The 23,974-nt window shown below is 41.5% G+C and overlaps 1 protein-coding gene across 2 annotated transcripts in view; it reads left to right on the forward strand.

Moving 5' to 3' along the window:
• The window catches only part of LOC109434058 (adhesion G protein-coupled receptor E4), a 49,320-nt gene extending 26,694 nt beyond the window's left edge, over positions 1-22,626 (forward strand). The window contains exons 5-17 of one of the 2 annotated variants that reach the window (XM_019710742.2): positions 121-273; positions 2,900-2,928; positions 3,750-3,885; positions 4,378-4,485; positions 4,666-4,850; positions 5,434-5,601; positions 7,140-7,334; positions 9,068-9,303; positions 11,220-11,286; positions 11,887-11,978; positions 13,054-13,234; positions 15,225-15,320; positions 17,157-22,626. In XM_019710742.2, the coding sequence (XP_019566301.2) occupies positions 121-273; positions 2,900-2,928; positions 3,750-3,885; positions 4,378-4,485; positions 4,666-4,850; positions 5,434-5,601; positions 7,140-7,334; positions 9,068-9,303; positions 11,220-11,286; positions 11,887-11,978; positions 13,054-13,234; positions 15,225-15,320; positions 17,157-17,159 (1,649 nt within the window). In that variant the 3' untranslated portion in view covers positions 17,160-22,626. The remainder of the gene's footprint in view (positions 1-120; positions 274-2,899; positions 2,929-3,749; positions 3,886-4,377; positions 4,486-4,665; positions 4,851-5,433; positions 5,602-7,139; positions 7,335-9,067; positions 9,304-11,219; positions 11,287-11,886; positions 11,979-13,053; positions 13,235-15,224; positions 15,321-17,156) is intronic. The other variant, XM_019710740.2, reaches the window with a different exon arrangement.
• Positions 22,627-23,974: the final 1,348 nt, after the last annotated feature.

The raw sequence follows: 23,974 nt of genomic DNA on the forward strand, positions 1-23,974 counted from the left end.
ATCTTATCCAAGAGTGGGTGCTGTTCTGGGTACATTTATGAAGGATGGTGAGATCTATGGGCCATGGAAAACGGTGTTGTTCTACGACAATGAAAAGCGGCATTTTCTCTTGGTTTCCAGATATTGATGAGTGTAACGCCGGGCTTGCAAAGTGCAAGCTGCAATCATATTGTGTAAATGAAATCGGAAGATACTACTGCATCTGTGTCTCAAATATTCCTGTCATCAATTGGCTGGCTAGTTTCTTTAAAGTGAATCATTCCGACTGCTACCGTAAGAACCTCCACTACTCTTTCCACTAAGCTCGAGCAGGGGGTGGGGAAGACTGAGAGTCCCACCAATGTCAGGCCAGGGGAAGAGAGCAGAGATCCCACCCTCCCCTGGTCCTTCATCCCCTTGTTGTCCTTAGTAATCTTTTCCCAAGAGATCTTATTCAAGCCCATGGGATCGGTCACCATCTAGACGGCCCTGCCTCTTTCCCTGGCTTCCAAAATGACATCTTTGATTTTCTACTGGACTTCTCTACTTGATTCTCGACTTCTCTACTTGATTCTCTACTTCTCTACTTGATTCTCTCTCACTCACTGTAAATCCCATTTCTACGCCTATCTATCTCTCTATATACTAAAACCCATCAGTTCTTACCAATAGCTCCAATTCAAATCCAACACCAGGGTTTGATCTAGCCTTCCCTCTTTCCTTTGTGACTTCTTTCTTCAACATTGAAAAACTTGATTCTCACTTTCCACAACCTATTGACTTATTTGTTCATCCCTAGTAAAATTTCGTGTTTTGAGTTAGACAGTTGGATTTGATTTCAGCACTACCACTTACCAGCTGACTTTTGGGTAATGACTAGCTTCTATATGCCTCATCTGTGAGTGGGAAGTATAGTAGCACTGACCGGATTAATTACGTGTTGTTGCATAACAAATAACCCTAATGTAAGTGACTTAAAACAACACATATTTATTATCTCGTGGTCTGTGTAGGCCAGGAATTGAGGCATGGCTGACCTGGTCCTCTGCTTCAGGGTTTCTTACAGCTATAATCAGAGTACTGGTCAGGCATGCAGTTTTATCTGAAGGTTTGTCTGCTTCCAAGCTCACTCACATGATGGCTGGCAGGATTCAGCTCTTTGAAAGCTATTGGACTGAAGGCCTCATTTCCTTTCTGGTGACTCATGAGAGGCTGCCCTCCGTTCTTAGCTACATCGGCCTCTAGAATGCTTTATTATAACAAGTGTTGAATGAAAAATAATATCAATTAGGTGTTTTGTCACCAAAAAGGATTTATTTGGGGAAAAGAAAAGGTTGCAACCCGGTGCATGTAGACATGGCAAGTCACATACACACTCTGGGCTGTGTGCCAAGATGGAGGGGTATTTATAGACTAGAAAAGGAAGTGAGAACCATAGCCTTTATTATAACAGACAGTTCTTCCTGTTGGGTTCCCACATGTAGGATTCTCACGATTATGCAGAACGTGAGAACTCCCATGAGCCCTAGCTCCTCCTATAGACCCTCCTGGCTGCTTATGTTCGCTTATAGTTCCAGCTCATCTTTATCGCAAGCACATGAGAATAGCCAGAAAGAGAGTGTGAACAAAACCGAAATCATAGACCTTCATAACCTAGCCTCAGAAGTGACATCCTTTCACTGCTGCTGTATTCTATTGACTAGAAATGAGTCACTGAGTTGAGTCCAGTCAGCGGGAGGAATGAATTCACACACAAGGGGTGAATAAAGGGATGTGAGGCAGGGATCGCTGACAGTCATTTCAGAACCTACTTACCTCCCCTACTGGGTGCAATAACATCCCCCCAGATTCATGTCCACTCATGGAACCTGTGAATGTGATCTTATTTGGAAATAGAGTCTTTGCAGATATAACCAAATCAAGATCAGGACATGTTAGATTAGGGTGGGTCCTCAATCCAATATGACTGGTGTCCCTATAAAAAGAGGGGAATTTGGACATAGGGACACACACACAGAGGGACATGTAAAGACAGAAACATAGATTGGAGTCATGCTGCCGTAAGCCAAGGGACATCAAAAAAGCTAGAAGCAGAAGGACCTTCCCTAAGGCCTTCAGAGGGACCATGGCCCTGCTGACAACTTGATTTTGAACTTTTAGTTTTCAGAACCATGAGAGAATAAATTCCCATTGTTTTAAGCCACGCAGTTTGTGGAACTTTGTTACAGCAGCCTGAGGAAACTGATATGCTTTAACTATGATTATTAAGCCATGTAAAATATTTGGTGCAATGCTAGGCACCTAGGAAGGCTCAATTAATATTAGCTATTATGCTACGTAACTCTGTTCTAGAAACTTCTGTGTTCCTTTAAATGAGATAATGTGTACAAAAGCACTTTGTACATTGTGCTATGTAAACAATGGCAGGTATTATTGCTGTTTCTATATTATGAGCTCAATTAATGCCTATTCTTTTGTGGAGCCTTCTCTGCACCCCTAGTATGCTGCGGCCTCTTCTGTATACTCCCGTCATCTTGTTCTATTTATTAACATCTTGGAAACTTGCAATCGCTTAATTATTTATTTGTCATTATTGGCTTAGTGATTTTCCCACCAGACTGCAAACTCTATGAGGGAATTCCCTTTGTTTCTTTGTCAACCTCCAGACATAAGGTTTAGCATTGTGTCTGGCTTTTAGTAGTTGCTCAATAAATACTATTGGCTGAATGATTGAACTGGAAGCCCCATCCTGATTCCCTTTTATTCTCCTGTAGGAGATATCTGGGACTCCTTAGAGGGAAACTAGGATAGGGTGTGGAAGCATCAGGGAAAAACCCAATATGAGGGTACTTGGAAGATAAGACATGAACCAGGGTGCGTTATCTCCCACATTCGATTAAACAACTCCTTTTCTTTCCAGAGAACACTGGTGAGCAGACACAGATTTGGGTGAGTAAGGTGAAGCCAGGTTTGGGAAATAGCTGATTAGTCTTAGCATGGCATTCTCCTGTTCAAATACTACCACAGCACCCTATGACTTTTAGAATACAGCAGTTCTCATGCAGGAGTGACTTTTGTCCTCTGTCCCAGGGCACGATGTCTGGGGCAATGTCTGGGGACATTTTTGGTTGGCAAAACTAGGATGCTACTGGCATCTAGTGTGTGGAGACCAGGAATGCTGCTAAACATCTTATAAAGCCCAGGACAGCCTCCCACAACCATTATCTGGTGTCAAATGTCATTTAAGAAAATTAAGAAACCCTGAGAAAAGGTTTAATACATCAGCGGTCATTCAAACACTTGCATCAAGCATTTAGAGCCTCATTCCACCCACTCACCACCTCCGACTCCCTATCTGCCTCCATAGGCACTCTGTAGATTCCAGATATCCCATCCTTTAAGCCTTCACTTAGCATAATATCCTCTAGGTCCGTGCATGTTGCCACAAATGGTAAGATTTTATTCTTTTTATGGCCAAGTAATATTCCATTGTATGTATGGATCCCATATTCTTTATCCATTTGTCTTTTGGTTGGAGCATTTAATCCATTTACATTTACAAATATGTTCTCACAAATACAATGGAGCTAAGGATACACCTTTACAGGGATGTGTGTGATAAATGAGAAAACGCTATCAGGCTGATAGCACAGAGCCTGGTAGCACCTTAATAAATGATATTGTCTCCTGGGTTCACCAAACCACTTATGTATCTTCCTGCTTCCTTAAGTTTTCATAAGTCTACCTAATTAGCTTTATTTCTTTGAAAGATAACTCTAAAGAACAATGGAAGCAAAGAGTACATTGCAAAAAAGGCTACCCAACTACTTCAAAGCATGGAGTCAAGCATTTTGAATGAGAGTTTTGTTTCTCCAGGAAAGCATGAAGATCCTGTGCTTGATATAGGTAAGAAACACTGAGTATTTTCCTTATGACCAAGGAATTTTATGAGGGTTATCATTTGTCAGACATTGTGTTTATATAACATGGAGAGAGGTCACTTAAGGGATTCTTCCCAAATACAGAAGATCTGCTCCCAGGTGACTATTTCCTTGGGAATCTTAAATGTTAAGCTTCTCCAGCACGTACTATTTAAATTAGTTTGCCCTTTAAATATTCTACGGTAAAGGTTGAGTTTGCTTGTCCTAGTTCCTGCTCTAGAAAGCATGACTATCTCCTCTCTCCCTCTGAGTTGGGCGGCCAGTGTGTGTTGCTCAGGTCATTTTGACCATTTCATCCTCACCAGGAAGAGACATGAAGGGGAACACCATCTGGTCTACCTTGCATGCAGAAAATGAAATCACCACTAGGGGGTCTTTCAAAGAAGGGAGAACCTCAGCCAACTTCTTTAGGTATTAGAAGTGAGGCGAACAGGACTCACTTTCTCAATGTTTCCAGTGTATGAAACCAAGAGGTGCAATGAGACAAGTGAGAAGACTGTTTTGGAAGCTGGAAATAACACAATGGATCTGAACTGCACTGATGCTTTCAAAGGAAACACAGGAGGTACTGTGTGTAAGATAGAGTTTCTTCACCTTCAAATTCTAGGTTCTGTTGTCTCATTTCTAGGTGACTGGGCCAAGGGGTGGGGACTTGCAAAATTTTCAATTCCAATTCACCAAACTGTAGACCCCCTATAAAATGATTTCCCTTCTGTTTTTTTTGTTTGTTTGTTTTTGTTTTCAGATAAGAGTGTGGTTGCACTTATCGCTTATCGGTCTCTTGGGGATATTCTGAATGGATCCTTTTTTAGTAATACAAGAGGAGCAATGGAAGTGAAGCTGAACTCTCATGTTGTGAGTGGCACCATTGGTATGAAGGAAAAAGTCTATCTGTCTAATCCTGTGTTCCTGACCTTCAAACATACTCAGGTGAGCAAAACCCAGGGCTGGTTCTGTATGCGTTACCTGAAAGGGCAGTATTATCAGGGTCCTGGCAGGGAACCAAATCCAGCTCTGATCATTCAGGATTAAGAGAATCTACAAGAAATATTGAGGCATCCAGAGAAGCTATTATCACATTTAAGCCTAAAAAGGCAGTGGAGGCATGAGCATTATCAAGCCCAGTGAAGGCTGGAGGCATGGAGGAGGGATTGCCCTACTAAAGAGGGAAATAGCCAGCAGCAGAAAAGGTGTCTGGAAGAAATACCTGGCCTCCATCTGCTCTCATTCAATGATATCTCGCCTGTTCCTCTCATTGGTTTTTCCAGTGACAAGCAGCTGGGTAAAGCATTTCATAAAGGTCAATTCCTGGGGCTCTGAGATGACCAGAGCAGGTCAGAATCAATAAAGAATAAAGCCCATAACAAGTGTGGTATAAAACTCTTCCCCATAAGTGTTCCAGACGATGGGGTTTTCTAACCCCAGTTTCCAACCCTGTGCATCCTCAACCAACTTATGAAGTTGAAATAATAAAACCAGAAAGAGAACCACTTTCATGCTACTCTCTTTTCAGCCTGGTGGTGTGAGAGCAAAACATTTGTGTGTCCACTGGGAAGGATCGGAGGATGGAGGCAGCTGGTCAACAGAGGGCTGCACTCACGTAGCCAGCAATGATTCTTACACCAAATGCAAGTGCTTCCACCTTTCCAGCTTTGCTGTCCTCATGGCTCTTGCTCCTAAGGTACCAAGATTCATGGTCCCCTCCTGTGAATCTGAGTGTGTCCAGGAAATTGTGAGGTCATCCTCTCTGTGTCTTAGAAAAAGACTAAGATAAGGAGTCAAGAGGAAGTAGCTTACTTGAGAGGTAGTTCTAGGAAGCACCAGCAGGGGACTAGGGAAGTGAAATGGGAAAAGGACAGGAGCTATGCAGAGAGCGTTATCAAGCCAGTTACCCCATGTGTAACTGGAGCTTAATTCCCTCTGAAGGTTTCTGAGAGTCAATGTAATTCACTCTAACTGAATAGCGAGAAAGCTGGGGTATTTATACACCACCTCCCTTTAGTCATTAGTTGAAAGCTGCATCCAGGGGACAATCAATTCTCTGACACTTCCATGGGCATGGGCAGAATGCGCTCAAGCTAAGGGAGGAAGCCCTCAGACATTGGGAAGTTGGGTTATCAACCCCTATAGTGGAAATGTCCAAGGTGATCTGGGATCAAAAGCATTTGTCCCTCTGCAAGAGAGAGTTACAGCTAAAGCTTCTGGTCAGACCAGAGGAAGGCAACTGACTGACACCAATGAAAAGCACAGCCCCCTGAAACTCCCAAGTCCTGACCACGTCTAGGATAATTCAAATTAAAAAAAAATTATCTAACTTTCTCCCCTTTTTGGTTCCCATTTATTGAATAGTTACTGTATGACAACGTCTATGTTGCATACTTAAATGTAGGGCCTCATTTTAATCATTCAAATATGAGTGCTTCCATATGTCAGGTGCTATTCTAGGCACTGCAAATGCATCAGGGAACAACAAGGCAGATAAAGAAATCCTAGCATTCCTGGAGACTAATTTTGAGTGCTATGTCATCCAACAGGATCACCAGCCACATATGGCTGGCTACTGAGCATTTGAAATGTGGCTAGTGTGACTGAAAAACAAAATTCTTAATTTTATTTAATTTTAATTTATTTAAGGGAAGAAGCAGTGTAAAACATTTTCCTATCAAATACAACTTTATTTTTCAGTAGGACTACCTTTCACTTTCACCACTGAAAATATAACATCTGAATTGAGCCGTGTTGTAAATGTAAAATATCCACTGGATTTCAAAGGCTTAATATGGGAAAAAAAGAATATCGTATATCTCATTGATAATTGTTTTACATTTATTGTAATTTGAATAGATTACATTTTTATTATGTTATTATGTTGACTATATTATATCCAACATGTTGAACTAAAAATACTTTGAACATAAACTATTAAAATAATTTGACCAGTTTCTTTTTACATTTTAGAAATATGGCTACTAGAAAATTTAAATTACACATGGCTCGCATATTTCTATTGGACAGCACTAATCTAGTGGTTTCAGTTTTTCAACAGCCCTGTGTGGTAAATGAGCTTATGTCCCCATGTTGAAGATGGGGACACCACATCTCAGAGAGGTTAAGTCCCTGATCTGAGGGGCTGAACTGGAAAGCTCATCTGACTCCCCATCAGGAATGTAAGTGCACAGTTGGAGACTATGACAGATTCCTCCCTTTGATGACTCATAGGCAGATGGCGCCCTGGCTGTGATCACCTACGTGGGGCTGAGCCTGTCTCTACTGTGCCTCCTACTGGCGGCCCTCACCTTCCTCCTGTGCCGACCCATCCAGAACATCGGCACCTCCCTCCACTTGCAGCTCTCCATCTGCCTCTTCCTGGCTGACCTGGTCTTCCTCACGGGGTTTAAGCAAACTGAACCTAAGGTAGGTGATTTAACTAAATTACTTCATTGTCATAAACAAATCTACCCATTTTGTCTGGAGGAAAGATGGGGAAAGAGACAGTAATTAGCAGGAAGAAAAAGCAAGAGTTCTCATTTCAGCTCTCCTCCTGTATAACTTTGACAAGACCTGTACTTTCTGAGGGGCAATTTAGCAAAGCAATTAAGAGTCAGCGTGACAGTAATAGGTAGGGTTACCATACCTACTGTAACAAATGAATTCCAAAATGTCAGTGGCTTATCACACGAACAGTTAACTTTTCCTTATATATCAGTAAGGATGAGAAAACAGGTTTAAAGAGTGTCTATCTTCCAACCTCAGGCTGATGGAAGGTCTTCTATCACCCATCTACAACTTCCAAGGTCTTCCTGGGGTCCATTTGATTTTAGTTAACTGGAAAGAGAAAAAAAGCATTGTGGAGTCCCATGAGGGAGGTTTACATGGGCCACCTCAGGAAGTGGTGCTTATTACTTCCTCTCACATTCCATTGGCTAGAACTCCCATCACATGGTCACACCTAATCGCAAGAGTGCCGGAACATGTAATCTCTGGCTGGGAAGTCATGTCCTTGTGACAAATCTGTATTCTAGAATTGAGGCATGGAGGGAGGTTTGAGTTTTTGGTGGACAGTGTCTTTGCTACATAGTCTGCACTTGAATCTCAATTCTCCATCCTACTCATTATATGATCTTATTGAAGTGACTCCCCCTTTTTAAACTTCTTCTCTAAAACAGGGGCCTCATTATAGGGCTCTAGTAAGAGCAAACATAGTCTGGACTCATCACGCAGAGGACAATGTGAGCTTTTCTTTTCATCATGATCATGATTGTCAGCACATCCAGGAATAATTGGAGCTAGATGTTCTCCAAAGCTCCTTTTAACCCTAAAATACTATGGTCTCACAACCAGTGGATTATGAAAACACTATTATTTTTCCTAAAATGCAGCAGAGTGCTATGGTTAAGAGTAAGTATGGTCTCTGCAGACATTTTGGGTTTCAAAGTCATTTTTATTTTTTACTAGCTCTGTGATCTTGGGTGACATTTTAACCTCTCTGGGCCACAGTTTCCGCATTTTAAAATGGGCTAATGTTGGCTAACGACAGTGCTCAGGCCAATTCTGACTCACCATCTGTTTCTGTAAATAAATTTTTTTTGAAACGATGACTGCTGATGTCCGAGGGCTGCAGAAGATGGATATCCCAGCTCAAGCAGAGAGAAAATTCTTTCTTCCTCCATCTTTTTGTTCTATTCAGGCTCTTCATGGATTGGATTATGCCCATTCTTATTGGTGAGGGCTGTCTTCTTTACTCATCTACTAATTCAAATGCCAATCCCTTCCAGAAACACACCCAGACATAAGATTTCACTGCTATCTGGGCATCCTTTAGCCCAGTCAAGTTGACACATAAAATTAACCATCACACTCACCCAAAGCGCAAGAGCAATGAAGTATTTCTTTACCAACACTCATCCATCATGGATTTGAGGGCTGCTCCCCTGGCATTCATTCCTTGGCATGTCTGGCCTGCTCCCCTGCATTGGGTAAGCCAACTTCCATAGCCAGGAAAAGCCCCCAGAAAAGGTGTTTCCCCAGGCAAAATGTCACAAGTATTAGAATTGAAATTCCAGCATCCAGGAAATGGTAAGTGCTGAGGATAGAATCAGGTATAAACGACATCAGCACTACCTTTCTAACTCTTCTCTCCCCTGCAGGTGCTGTGCTCCGTCATTGCAGGTGTGCTTCACTACCTCTACCTGGCTGCCTTCACCTGGATGTTCTTCGAAGGGCTGCACCTCTTCCTCACCGTCAGGAACCTCAGGGTGGCCAACTACACCAGCACAGGCAAATTCAAGAAGAGGTTCATGTACCCTTTGGGCTATGGGATTCCAGCTCTGATTGTGGCTGTGTCTGCATCCGTAGGACACAAAAATTATGGAACACATTCTCAGTAAGCATGATGAGTGCGTTTAAGGTGGAAGTGTTGTCCAAGCCAATACATGATTTGAAATCAAAATACGTTTCTTTAAAAATCCATTTTCCTATTGTGAATGATACTTCAAACCAGTCCTTCCTTAAGCCTGAATTCTATATTCTCTTAGGAATGCCTAGAGCTGTGGTTCTCAGCATTTTGGGGGTTGGGTCTCTTTGAGTATTTTGATGACATCCAGGGCCTATTTCCCCAGACAAATGTATGTGCACACAAAATTTTGAACACAACTTCATGAAATTCAGGGGCAAAAAAGCAAATCCATGACCCCACATTAAGCACCTATGGGCTCTGTGTTCTGCAGGATTCTGAAAGAGTAGGTTGAGCAGGTTGACGTTAATCTTCAAAATGTAAAGGATAACAATAGTGACAAATCTCGAAGGCCTGTGATGCATCAGCGATAGTGCTTTCTATATGCAGTATCTCATCTCTCATCAAGTGGGCATTGTTTATCACCTCATGCACAGGACATCTGGGCCTTAGTGCATCGAATAAACTCTGTCAAGGTCACATCTGAAAAGAGAGTAAGTCAGAATTCCCAAGACAGTGTTCTTAATAGCCATGTTTTGCTGCCTCACTAAAGAAGTTTGCAAAACTCTGCAAAGTTAGTTGAAGAAGTTAGTATTTTGGCAATGGGACTTGGGTTAGGAAGTAGGTGTGCGTGTGCTAAAACATCATGTAAGAGGCTGTCCTTCTTGAAGTCAAAAAGATGCCCTGTCTCTAAATTTGAACCTATGTCCTGCCAGAATGATTCTGGAGATGATAGGGTAGATCAGGGGTTGGCAAACTTTCTATAAAGGGCCAGATAGTAACCATATTTTATCTTTGCAGGCCATGAGGTCTTTGTGGCAATGCCTCAAATTGCCCTTGTGATATGAAAGCAGCCAAGTCATAGACAATATGTAAATGAATGAGTGTGGCTGTGTTTTAATAAAACTGTATTTATAAAAACAAGAGGTGGAGTGGATTTGTCCTGTGGGCCATAGTTTGCAACCCTTGGAATAGAACTAAGCATGGGAGCTTTTCAGTCCACTGAGTGTTGGCGGTTGCTTGTTAGTTTTGCCAGTTTCATCGTGCCAGATCCCCTTTCAGAATAAGTTACACTACCTCTGCCAACATAAGCCATGACAGAACGCAAACTCTTTTGGCCAAAGAATCCTTGCTACATGGAATATACTTAATTAATATTGGTATTTGTATAGATTGTTAAATTATTATTTTTACTCTCTTTCTTATTATAGTAGTTATTATTATTAGGACACCTACATTTATTGAGCCTTTACTCTTTGCCAGGAACTGTATCAAAACAGTGTAAAAACACTGTGCACGTAATGTCACTTAATCTTTTCTATATGAGGAAAACTTCGATGAAAGAAATCAAAGAAGATTCAAATAAATGAAGAGATAGTCCATGTTCATGGATAGGAAGACTCCGTATTGTCAAGAAGATATTTCTTCTCAATTTGACCTATAGAGTCAATGCATTCACAATCAAAATCCCAGGAAATTATTTTGTAGATACTGATAAACTGATTCTAATGTCTACAGGAGAGGCACAGACCCAGAATAGCTAACACAATATCGAAGGAGAAGGACAAAACCAGAGGATTGACCCTATCTGGCTTCAAGACTTGGTAGACAGCCACAGTAATCATTTAATCTTTTCAATAATTCTGTTGGTCCTCTTTTACACTTGGGGAAACTGAGGCTCAGAGCACATGGCTTGTGTCAGATGAACACCCATGTCCGAATCCACTTAAAATCCAGGTCTGAACTAAATAGCTCTTGGCACTGCTCAGATCTTGCTACAGGAGCCTGAATTAAAGCCCTTTGTCTGCTGAGAAATAAGCAGTTAATCCTTATCTTTCTCTCAACAGCTGTTGGCTCAAGCTTGATGAAGGGTTCCTCTGGAGCTTCATGGGGCCAGTGGCCATCATTATCTTGGTAGGTGACCATTGATGGTTATTTATTATTGTGTCTGTCCTGGGTTGGCCAAGCATAGGGAGAGTGTTCCTTATCTGTTAAAGTGGAAATGAGATAAAGATAAAAAATATATATATAGCCTAATGTGATCAACCCCTCTTACTGGAAATATTGTCTGCATGTCTCCTTCCCTGGCATCCCCTCAGCTCATTGGTTGCTTTGGTATATTGTTACCCTCTACTGGGCATTCTTTTAAAAATTCTACATTCATTTATTCAATAAATATTTAGCAAGTATCTACTCTGCATGGAGTAACAAGTTTTCCTGCTGGCCAGAGACTTTGCATTTACATCCATTGTCCTGGTATAGATATTAATAGCACCTTTTCACTTTCAAGGTGTCTTGGTTTGAGTGATAATTACATAATCACCCTAATCAAGCACCCAGTGCCACAGGTTATATACTGTGTGCAGTTCAGACCAGAGCATATGTCCACACCATCCTTATGAAGCCTGTATCTTTGGGGAAAAGATTCTTAGATCCACGTCTAGTTGGGTTGCATGACATGGCCTCAAAAAAAAAAAAAAAATTCCAATTCAATTTTCTATGTTGTTTACACAGATAAACTTGATATTCTACTTCCAAATTCTGTGGATTTTGAGAAACAAACTTTCATCCCTCAATAAAGAAGTTTCCACCATTCAGGACACCAGGTAAGAAGGTACCAGAATCAGTGGTATTTACAGATTTTCCTACAGGACCACTCTGCCTGGGAAAGAAAAACCCACACAAAAATATGATATAAAATTTCCTGGTACTAGATAAAGGACAACTTATAGAGCAAGCAAAAACTACGGTGATTTAAGGTACTCCCTCCTCTCTTTATTCTACAACTATTCATTTGGTGCCTCCGTTGTGCAGCATACTCTTCATATAAAATTTATTCTAAGAGTATCAACATTATCCTTTTGTCCTCTGAGAGCCCACCCCCTTCTGGACTCCATTCTCCTTGGTTGTGGAAACTCAAGTCTCACTGTTGCTGATCTAAATTATTAAAAATAATGATGACAACAACTAATAATAGGAACTTAGTAGATGCTGGGCATTTCCAAGATTATTTACTGAATGCCCATGACTCCAACCTCTGTGTGGGCACTGCTAACGTCCCCATTGACAAGAGGACAAAGTGTTCACCTTGCCCAAATGTGGATAAGAACCTTGCATTGGTGAGTCATGTGGACAAAACTTACAGGAATTTCTGTCCAACTTCAGACCCTGGCTTTGATCTCGTCTACTTAGGAGACCAACCTAACATCTCTTAGCCTCAATTTCTTTGATCCTGGAGGATCAGTGTGTCACCCTTCTCGGTGTTTCCCCAAACCTAGTCACATGTGCGCGCGCACACACACACACACACACACACACACACACACACACCAGCTCTCCCAGCCCATGGCCATCAACAAACCTATTCCAGACAGTTTTTGTTTGAAGAAATCCAATGCTGTGTTATGTTCTGAAATCATGATATCATCATCATCCACATTTTTCAATACAAATTTCTGGAAAGCACTTTCCAAAAAACCTTCCAATAAGTCTAGGTAAAAGACTGCAGGAAAATCATTTCCAAGAGTAGGAAAAAGTGTTATTCACAGAGGCAGTGATTGAAAACATGGATTCTGCCTCATCCTCAAGCTACGTAACTTTGTGGGAGCCACTTGACCACATGAGGTTGTCATGAAATTTCAATGATAAACGGTAGCTAATATTACTTTTTTTCCTTTCCAGAGTCATGACATTTAAAGCCATTGCTCAGCTGTTTATCCTGGGCTGTCCATGGGGCCTTGGATATTTTATGGTTGATGCAGTTGGGGAGACAGTCAGATCAATCATTGCCTACTTGTTCACCACCATCAATGTCCTGCAGGGGGTTTTTCTCTTTGTGGTGTACTGTCTCCTTAATCGCCAGGTAAAGCTAATTATTTTGTCTCTGAGCCTTATTGAATATTGTTCATTTCTCATCCTTCTCTGACCTTTTATATGTTGAGGTTGCTTTGATTCGGAGAAGATTTAGGTGCTGCTTGGGTTTGCGCTGTGTTCTGGGTTTCATTAGCATAATACAATTTAGCAGTTGATCATATCTCTTAAGAGCACGCATTCATCTGCTCGGGCTGCCGTAACAAAATAACAGAGGCTGTGTGTGTGGCTTAGACAACAGAAATTGATCTTCTCATAATTCTGGAGCCTGGAATTCTGAGGTCAGGGTGCCACTACAGTCGGGTTCTGATGAGGGTTCTCATGTTACCTGGAAGACGGTCACCTTCTCACTGTGTCCTCACATGGGAGAGAGAGTAAGAGAGAGCTTTTATGTTTCTTTTTATAAAGACACTAAATCTATTGGATCAGGGTTCTACCCTATGACCTATTTAAGCTTAATTACTTGCATAAAGGTCATATTTCCAAATACAGTCACATTGGGGGGTTAGAAATTTAATTATGAATTTGGGGGGGGTGGATATAATTCAGTTCATAGCATGTCAGGATAAAGTATATTATGCTGCAGTAACAAATAGCCTCTCCTCCTCTAATTTCAGTGGCTTCCAACAACCAAGATTCATTTATTGCTCATGCTGCTAGCTGTAGTGTGAGCCACATTGTGTTCCTTCTGGGGTGTAGGCCGAAGGGACAGCCCCTACATATGCATAGAACATAGGTGTTCTTACGGCAGAAGGAAGGCCGATCATGGCACAGTGTAGCTTAGCTCTTTTTCATTGGCCAAAGCAAAGCAAGTCAAGTGGCCAAATATGAACTCATCTGAGAGAGGATGAAAAATCCTTCTGTAGTGAGGTGCAGTACATGGAGGGGCGCTGGAATATTTGGCAAAATCTACCACAAACTCAGAGAGACTTCATCTCTATTCCCAGTTTTTCCACTGAGTGGGTTGCTGTGTGGACTTGGGCAGGCTGCTTCTCTCTCTGAGCCTTGATTTTCTCATCCAAAGATGTAGCAGTACCTGCCTCACGGGGCTAAGAATTGAATGAGATAATTCAGTACAAACCGCCTAGCACCGTGCTTGGCATCTACCATATTTCAATGAAGGTCATTATTACAGTGTTACTCTTTATAGAAGGATGCAAATGGTTTTCCTGGCTTTGTTCCTTTGCTCGTGAGTGGAACTACCAGCAATTAAGATGCAAGTGGCAAAAAGATTATCCTAACACTTGGTGAATTTCTCTTTCATCTGTTAGTGCCTCCTTAATGCTTGGCAGTCTTCACACACAGAAGTAAAATACAACCTAAGTGTTTTGGTGAATGAATGTTGAGTATTAAATATTCAAATGTCTTTTTTAGAACATGTGAAGGAGGTTAAAGGAAAGCAATGCATGGAATCACAGTGGGTAGTTCGGTGTCAGGGTCTGGAGTAAGAGTGACAAGGTTTTGAATGCTGGCTGTGTGACTTTAGATGAGTCACTATACCTCCAAGAGCCTCAATTGCTTCATCTTTAATAGAGGGTATGAGAAGCACCTTCCTGATAGGATTTATGTTGGGATTAAATGATACATTGTGTATAAAGTGCATTGAACATAGTCAGTTTTCAATGAATGGTGAACTTCATCATCACCGTCACCATCACCACCTTCATTATTTCATCATTACCCTCATTATCATCACCATCATCACCATCATCACATCACCATCATCATCACCATCATTGCCATATATAGAGTCTTGACATAAATGGCCCTTGACATTTCGTAAATACCTTTTCTACAACTGAGGAAGTTGAATTTAAATAAAATAAATCAACATGAACATGGCCAAGGTTATACAGAAAGCCAAAGAAAGAGCTGTAAAGAGCAGGGCTTGGCATTTATAATTTTAGTCTCCTATTTTAGGGTCCTCTCTTCTGAACCAAGCTCTGGAGGTAACACGAGCTCTATATACCTCAAACTTTTAGGTGCGAATGGAATACAAGAAGTGGTTTAGGAGGATGCAGAAAGGGGTTGAAACCGAAACCACTGAGGTCTCTCACTCTACTACCCACACCAAAGTGGTAAGACCAGCTTCTCTTCAATGCCGTGTACTTGTCTGAACCCAACCTCTTGTGCTATCAGGAGCTTCCTGGTTCCTTGCTCTGAAAGAAAAGAGAAATTATATTGCTTTTGCATTATGCAGCTGAAGAGAGAAGAGGTATACTTTGTTTTTCTCTCTCTTTCTCTTTCTGTCATCCCTCCCTTTTTCTCTCCCTTTCTTCCTTCCCTTTCCCATTCTTTACTTAGCAGCCAGAGTGGCAGTTAAATATGCAAATCAGATTATTTTACTCCATCACTTTTAGAACCAAACTGAACCTCCTTATCATCACTGAAATCTGGCCCCACACCCTGCTCAGTTATGTTGGCTCCTTTTCATTCCCGGACCTTCCCAAGCTCAGTCCTGTTTCAGGCCTACCACACCACCTGGTTTCCTGCAGGCCTTTCTTCTCCCCCTGCCATTACAGTTCACACTTCAGCTGTAACATCACCTCTTAGAAAGGTTTTCCCTAACCACTCATTCTATGATAGTCTCACTCACTGTCTATCACTACATTCTATTTTCATGCTCTGTATGTGTGTGTCATTGTAGGATATTTATATCAAATACTTCAAAGTGTTTGCTTTTGGTCAATCTCCACCCTCTGTAAGTTTCACGGTTTTGGCCACTATTGTTTTCCTTTTGCCTAGAGCAATGCCCGGCCCACTGAAATGGTGGACTTAATTTGTTGAGTTCTAAATTTGGTGTTTAAGGGTGAGAAAAACTGAAGCTGGGAAAGCTCAAATGGCTTGCTTAAAGCTATTTAGCCAGTTAGAGGAATTCAAACCCAGGTCTGTTTTCCTCCAAAAGTTGACAACTTTCCTTGGTTGTCACCAGAATTCTTTATCCCTTCAGATCAATAACTTCTGGGATCCGCTGAGCATAGGACACCCAGTTTCACATAGAAGACAGTTCTGTTTAGTGGCTGCCAACTGTGTCCTACTGCAGTATTTTTAAAGTATATGTCACTGGTCATCCCTTTGGCCAAAACCACCAATGGTCAAAGGATATGTCAACCTGAACTGTGTAAATGAAACACGTGTGGTCACCAAATGTTGCATAGTAGAATCTATAGCATGGATTCTGGGGTTCACCAGATCAGAGTTTGACTCTTTCAGGTTCTTTCTGGGAGATGCTGAGTGAGTAGTTATGCCCTCTCTGAGCCTCAATTCATTCATCATTGAAATGTGTGATTGATCGAGGGTCAAAACAATGTCCACAAAGCACTTTGCTCTCCTTTGAACCATAGCAACACTACTTTTTATTCATTCCTAATGACCAAGAGTCAATTATATATAATACCTCAACAATAATTATAATCCCCTATCTTTGATCAGCACTTTACATTCTAAAAAGCACACATTCAACTTTAAAATCTTCATTAATCCACTGTAGCATTTCAGTGATCTTTCACTGTTGTGTTTAAATGGAGCCAAAGCACCGGGGTTCAAACCCTAACTCCACCACTTCCAGGCTGTGTGACCTTGCACCAGCCACTTATATTGTCTGTGCCTCAGTTTCTTCATCCTTACACTGGTGATAATAGTATCTCATAATGAGAATTAAATGAGGTCATGGATGTTAAGTGCTTAGCATTGCACCTGGCACACAAGAAACACCCTGCAAATAATTGTGAAAAGATAAAATTAATGAAAAGACGGCCTATAATAGGATTGGGGGGGTGGAGCTGTAGAGTTAGATATTCAACTTTGGAGCTTAGAGAAATTCGAGCTTGTCAGCTCCAAGCATGCTACACTTTTTAGTTCGTTTCTGAGGTGTTGATTTCTTACCAGCTTTTCTCCACGTTGTCTCCCCCTAGTAGGAGGCATTGGAGAAGTCCTTGGAAACCTTCCACAGAAGACACACGGTGTCTGTTCATCCACAGCCTCGGACTCATCTTGTCACTGTTTTGTGGCAAAGAACAGAAAACTGAGCTGCTTGTGGATGGCCCCTCTCTATGTAGAGTCATGTATGAATTGGACAAATGCCACCATCTGTCATCTTTCCTGTGAAAATGAGTCCTGACTCATTCCCCTATTTTGGCTTCTAGCTCCATAGAAAGAAAGGGGCACATGGGAGACTTTTTAGACCTGGATTCCAGTATTGTATGCCACGTGCAATTAATTTCTAGGAATCCTTTTTTGTTTGCTTGTTTGTTTGTTAGTCTATTTTTCTTAGTTTCAGGTTTACAAAACAAGATAATGATTAGATATTTACATACCTCACAAAGTGGTAACCCCAACAAGTCTGCTATCCATTTGATACCGTACATAGTTATTATAATACTATTGGCTATATTCCCTTTGCTGTAGTTTAAATCCTGTGACTGTGTGTGTGTGTGTGTGTGTGTGTGTGTGTGTGTGTATTATAGTTGAAATTCAGTATTAGTTTCAGGTGTGCAGTGCAGTCGTTAGGCATTTATATAACCTATGAAGTGATCTCCCCGATAAGCCCAGTATGCATCTGACACCTTACATAATCTTTCCTATATTATTGATTATATTCCTCATACTGTATTTCACATCCCCATGAAAATTTTGTAACTACCCATTTGTACTTTCCAATCCCTTCACCTTTCTCACCCATCCCCCAACCACCCTCCCATCTAGCAACCATCAGTTTGTTCCCTGTATGTATGAGTCTATTTCTGTTTTGTTTGTTTGTTTATCTAGGAATCCTTTTTAATGAGGAGGGAAATGCTTGGATTTTCTTCTTCCAGATGTTGCCACCTTGCCTGACTAATTCAGCTCACAATCCCTCTCTGGCTTCTCTGTTGCATTTTATGCTTCTGAAGCTCTTGCATCACTCAACATTTGCATAATTCAATAATTCCCACATAAATAGATATAAAAAGTGGATTGCATTCTTACAATGCAAAAACTCACCACCATCTCTGCTTAGCAGTGCATTGTCACCGGGAAGGAGCTTGTGGTCAGGTCACCAGTGCTTTCCAGTTTTCTTTGCCTGATGACCTTTTTAAACCTACTCATAAACCCAGGTTAAAAATAATTTTCTTTTCTTAGTGTCATCTTGAACATGTCCTAATGTGAATGCTCCTAAAACAGCATGGCTTATCACAGTGGTGGTTTGGCCTTATTCGTTTTGTTTTACTCTTTCTAAATTCTTTTTCAAAGTTAGATTTTAGGTGTGTTTTTCAGCACTAGAATTAATAAATGCATGGGTGACTTTGTTACCCACCAACATTTTAAAAACAATTAAAAATTATAACAACAGTAAATGTTAAAATGGCAACCAAGGGTCACCGTAATTCATTTGAAGAGCTTTGGTATGTGATTTTGGGTTGTGGACAAAGGATTGTGTCCTTTTTCTGCTTAACCAGCTCCAATGTCTCCTCTTCACAGTAGCAATATAACCAGAGTATACGATTCACTGCACCAGCTGGCTTTAAAATTTTGTGATTACCTTCGAAAGTTAAAATTTAGGGAGCATCACATGGCATTTTTATATCATGTAATTTCAAATTTACAGAAGTAAACTTGCATAAAATGGAGACTTTTTTAGGAGGACAACTTGGCACTAACTATACAAATTTACTATGTGCGCAATCCTTTTATTTAAAAATTCCATTGCTAGGAATTTATCCCAGGGATATTGTGATACGTCTAATTTATAAATACATGGTGATCTGATGTATAAATTCAAGGTGATGTGATGTATTCCATCACCCTGGATTATTGTCTGTGATGGGCTGAACAGAGGAAAAGGAGCATTTTGTATGCAAACATGTGACCTTAAACCTGTAAATACATTTACAAGTTCATTAGGCTGCCATGCTCAGAGAAGACAAGCTCTCATGGCTTACTCCTGCCTGCCAGCAAACACTGGAAAACAACAGCATTAGTCTCCCTGAGTCTCTCCGGCATGTACTGGACCATTTCATGTATGCCACGAAGTCACCATGACTCCCTTCACTGCTTAGGATAAAGAACATCCATGCGCAAAGCAGTCGGGAGCAAACAGTGGCAAGAGACCAAAAAAGACTGACCAAATCCTGGGAATAAGGTAGCACAGAGCTTTTGTTAGCTCTCATTGTCACTTTGTGGGTCAATTCACTGATTGTTTATTAACTTGCTGAATGAGAATAAATGTGTGTGGCAAGCAACCAGTGGCTCAGTTTTCTTGGTTGTGTCAACATGCAGTAAAGAAGAAAACTAACTATTCAATGCAAACAGCTCAATGGTGATACAGCACGGCTGTGAGAACATGAGAATAGCACTGCTGAGGAACAGTTCGATAGTGTTACAGCTGAATTGTGAAGCAACACAACAGTGAGGCAGCTCCACTCTGCTTCCTGCTCTGCTGAGGCTTATTTGATGTTTCCAGCCAGGGAAACACAAGCTGCAGTCTCAGGGGAAAGGGGAAAGTGCACTCTCAGAGCCAGAGGGGAGCTGACTTAGATAGACAGAAGTCCCCGCCCCTGGTCCCTGATTGGTCCATCTTCATGCAAATGAGGACTCCCATTGGTCAGAATGGAGCCCCTCTGATTGTTCAGTGAAAATGTTGATGGGGATTTAGCTGCACAGCTCCTACTAGACAGGAAAAGTCTCAGTCCTATTATTGGTTGAAATACAACTCCAGGAAGTCCTTTACAAGGGCTGGCTCAGAGGGCAGGAGCACAGTGCAGGCAGACAGTTCAGTGCAGGCTTCTCCCTGAAGCACAACTTGCATGAAAGGCACCTGTTTAGAAATGGCTGCTAGGCTTTTTTTCTTAATTTGATTCCCGTTAGCCACCAGGAGCCCTTCCTAATAGGTATTGTCTTTCTCAGGGTCCACACTTGCCTCTTCATATTGACACTTTGAACTGGCTCTTTGCTACCATCCAGGCCAAAACTCCAAAGAGCTCACATACTAATAATTGGTGTCTAGTTTAAATAAAACAGATTCGTTCACAAAAGTTCATTAGCATATTGATGCCTCGTTTTCCATTCCACTGTTTCTATTCCATTGTTTATAATGGGAACAAGGTATCAATCCATCAGGATTGTTTCAGTGATTTATGATACACCCATAGAATGTAATAAGTAATATGCAGTCAACTTTTTAAAATGAGGCATATTTTATGTGCTGTTATGAAAAGATCTCCAAGATATATGTGTCTTGTGCAAAAAGCAGTGTGCAGTTCAGTGAGTACAGTATAATCTCTTTTCTGTTAAACAGGTTTGTAAGTACTGTGTTTCCCCAAAAATAAGACCTAATTGGAAAATAAGCCCTCGCATGATTTTTCAGGATGCTTGTAATATAAAATAAGCCCAACTGTATTTCCCCGTAAATAAGACTGAGTCTTATATTAATTTTTGCCCCAAAAGACACATTATGGCTTATTTTATATTACGAGCATCCTGGGAAATCATGCTAGGGCTCATTTTCCGGTTAGGTCTTATTTTGGGGAAAACACTGTAGACAAATGTTATAGGGTCACATCCCTAATAAAAAGATTGAGTGAATTCAAGAGAAATCATCTCTTTTCTCCAAATAGATAAAATGACAGAAAATATATTCCAAATATATATTCAAAAGAAAACCCACGTTAAAAAACAAAATAATCATCTCTTTGAACTGGAAATGGAAGTATGATGGCTGGGGGGGGGGGGGGGTGGCTGAAACCACAGGGACAGGAAAAAGCAGCTGCCAGGAACGAGCTCCTGAAAGAAAAATACAGCCTTCCTGGGCAGTCGATAAATCTTTGTGTTTAAGTTCCACTAATGTGGCTGTTATTCTCCAGTCGGAGACAGTTGCAAAAAGACAATAAACAAGCCAAATATTCTCGGTGCTGCAGGTTGGCACCTCCCTATTCAGTACTTGCCCCCCACACCTCCACCTCAATATGAAAGCTGCCTTCGTTTTTTTCCTGCCTCTCTCATCCATTTGCATTCTACCTCCTTCAGGAACGCTTTTCTTTCTTTTTAAAAATTCAGTTTGTTGAGGTAATACTGGTTGATAACATTATATAATTTTCAGGTGTTTAAGATTGGCATTCAACATCTATGTACTCTATTGCATGCTCACGATCCAAAATCTAATTTCCTTCTGTTACCATATATTTGATTGTTTTTACACTCTTCATCCATCCTCTCCCCACCACCTTCCCCTCAGTAACCACCATTCTGTTGTCTGTATCCATGAGTTTTGTTTTGTTTGTTCGTTCATTGCTTTTTGTTTTATATCCCACATAGGAGTGAAATCATATGGTTCTTGTCCTTTTCCATCCAGGTTGTTGCAAATGGCACTATTTCATCTTTTCTATGGCTGAGTAGCATTCTATTATATACATGTACCACATCTTCTTTATCCAATCATCCATCAAGGACACTTAGGTTGTTTCCATGTCTTGGCTATTGTGAATAGTGCTGCAATGACCATATCTTTACAAATAAATGTTTTCAAAATTTTCAGCTAGATACCCAGAAGAGGGATTGCTGGGTCATATGGTAGCTTATTCTTAACTTTTTGAGGACCGTCCGTACTGTTTTCCATAGTGGCTGCACCAGTTTATGTTCCCACCAGCAGCAGTATATGAGGAAGAAACCTTTTCTTATTCCAATCCTCAATGAAATCCATCTCCTTTACTATATTATGGACTGTATGACATGACTTACATTTCACAAGTGATGGTGTGTGTGTTTGTGAATTGTGCCTCCTGAATGATAAATTTCTCGAAGGTAAGAATGACAGAGATGATACATGAAATGTTCTTGCCTCCATTTTTCAAGTTCTGCACTACTGACATTTAGGGCTGGATGATTCTTGGTTGTGGGGGAGCTATCCTGTGCTGTAGAATGTTGAGCAGCATCCCTGGCCTCCGCCCACTAGATGCCAGTAACACCTTCCCACCAATCATGACAACCAAAACTGTCTCCAGACATTGCCACCTGGGAACTAAAATGCTCCAGTTGAGAATTACTAGTCTAGGAATTCGTTTGTGTTTGACTCCCAAGTGGCAGTGATAACTACAGACTGATGGGGTGATTTAGAACAAAGTAACGGGGAAAAACAATAGCACTGCAATATGCAGTTGACAGGACCAGACCCAATTCCAATTTTCAGGGCTTAAAATTTTGTAATAGTAACATAAGTTGTAATAGTAACATAAGTTGCTAACATTTAACTTTTTCTTACCTAGGCAGTGACTGAATTCTACCTTGAGTTTTCTCTGAACTGCTATGGGACCAGGTATCCTAAAATGTCACTAGAGACAAGGAAATCCAATGGGGTGGGGAGAAACGTACTGTTATCAGCTGTTGAACGTTTAATAAAACATATTCTAAGCATTCTCCATCTTCTGTTTCTTTTATTACATTGTATCCAGCATTATGCGTGGATCAATAGATGCTTAACAAATATTAAATAAGTGGGTGAGGGGAGTTTATGTAAACTCATGGGTTTTATTTTACATCTAATTTGAACATAGACCTTCATGTGGTATGGGAAATGAATAGGGGATAAATTGGGGTGCTCCCAGATCCCTGAATTTGGGGACATATTCCTTAAGAAGATGACTGGAAACCTGGGAGAGACCCCTGGCAATGAAGCTTGCACAAGGAAGAGATGCTAATTCTACAGGTCTGTGACCTCAATAAGCCCAGAAAAAAAGCAGGCTTCAAAGTAAAATATTTCATGTATAACTGCAGTGAAGGATCCTTCCAGAAATAATGGTGGGCATCCAAAGCAACTCCTGAAGAAGTCCTTTGAGGTCACCCAGCTGTTCCAGGAACTGAATTATCGACGAGAATGTGGTCAGGCATGTTCTCTAGACTCAGAGGTGTTGGTGCGTGTGGGCACACCTTCCATGTTGTCTGCCCAGCCCTCCTCTGGGAGTGCCCACCCCACTATGGCAGAGACCATTGCCCACCCCTCTGTGGCAGAGACCGCTCACCAGAACCCACTTCTGCTTCTTCTACATGATATATACTATTGCCTAGAAGCCACAGTGAGGGCCGGCCTGGTGGCTCCAGTGGTTGGAGCACGGTGCTCCTAACTCCGCGGTCACCAGTTGGATTCCCACAGTGAGCTACGCCCTCTACAGCTAAGATTGTGAACAACACCTCTCCCCGGAGCTGGCTGTGAGCAGCCAGAGGTTGGCATGAGCTGCTGCCGGCTGCTGTGGGCTACCGTGTTCTGGTTGATTCGCCGTGAGCTGCTGTGAGTGGCCGATCGGTGACCAACTGCCTCAGCCCGGGGGGAGCGCAAGGGTCATAATACCAGCATGGGCCAGGGAGCTGTGTCCTACACAACTAGACTGAGAAACAACAGCTTGAACCAGAGTGGGGGTGGGGGTAGGGGGTTGGGGGTGCAGGGTGGGGGGTGGAGGCAGAAGAAGGGGGGGGATAAAAAGAAGCCACAGTGATATAGTCATTTATAAACTATTTGGTCTTCACCCACAATTCCTGGCTCACAGCTCCCCAAATCCTTAGCATTTCCTAAGTGGTGAGAGTGAGGATGGTGACTTTTGTTGTTAAGGAGGTGAGTTTTGGACTCCACCCAAGGGTAGTGGCTGGTTGCCAGGAGAACCAAGCATGTAATTAGAGGTTTGGAACTTTCAGTCCCACCCCCTGATTTCCGCGGAGGGAAGGGGGCTGGAGATTGAGTTCAATCACCAATGGCCAAAGACCGTAGTCA

This window comes from Rhinolophus sinicus, linkage group LG07 (assembly GCF_036562045.2).
Source record: "Rhinolophus sinicus isolate RSC01 linkage group LG07, ASM3656204v1, whole genome shotgun sequence".
Taxonomy (NCBI): domain Eukaryota; kingdom Metazoa; phylum Chordata; class Mammalia; order Chiroptera; family Rhinolophidae; genus Rhinolophus; species Rhinolophus sinicus.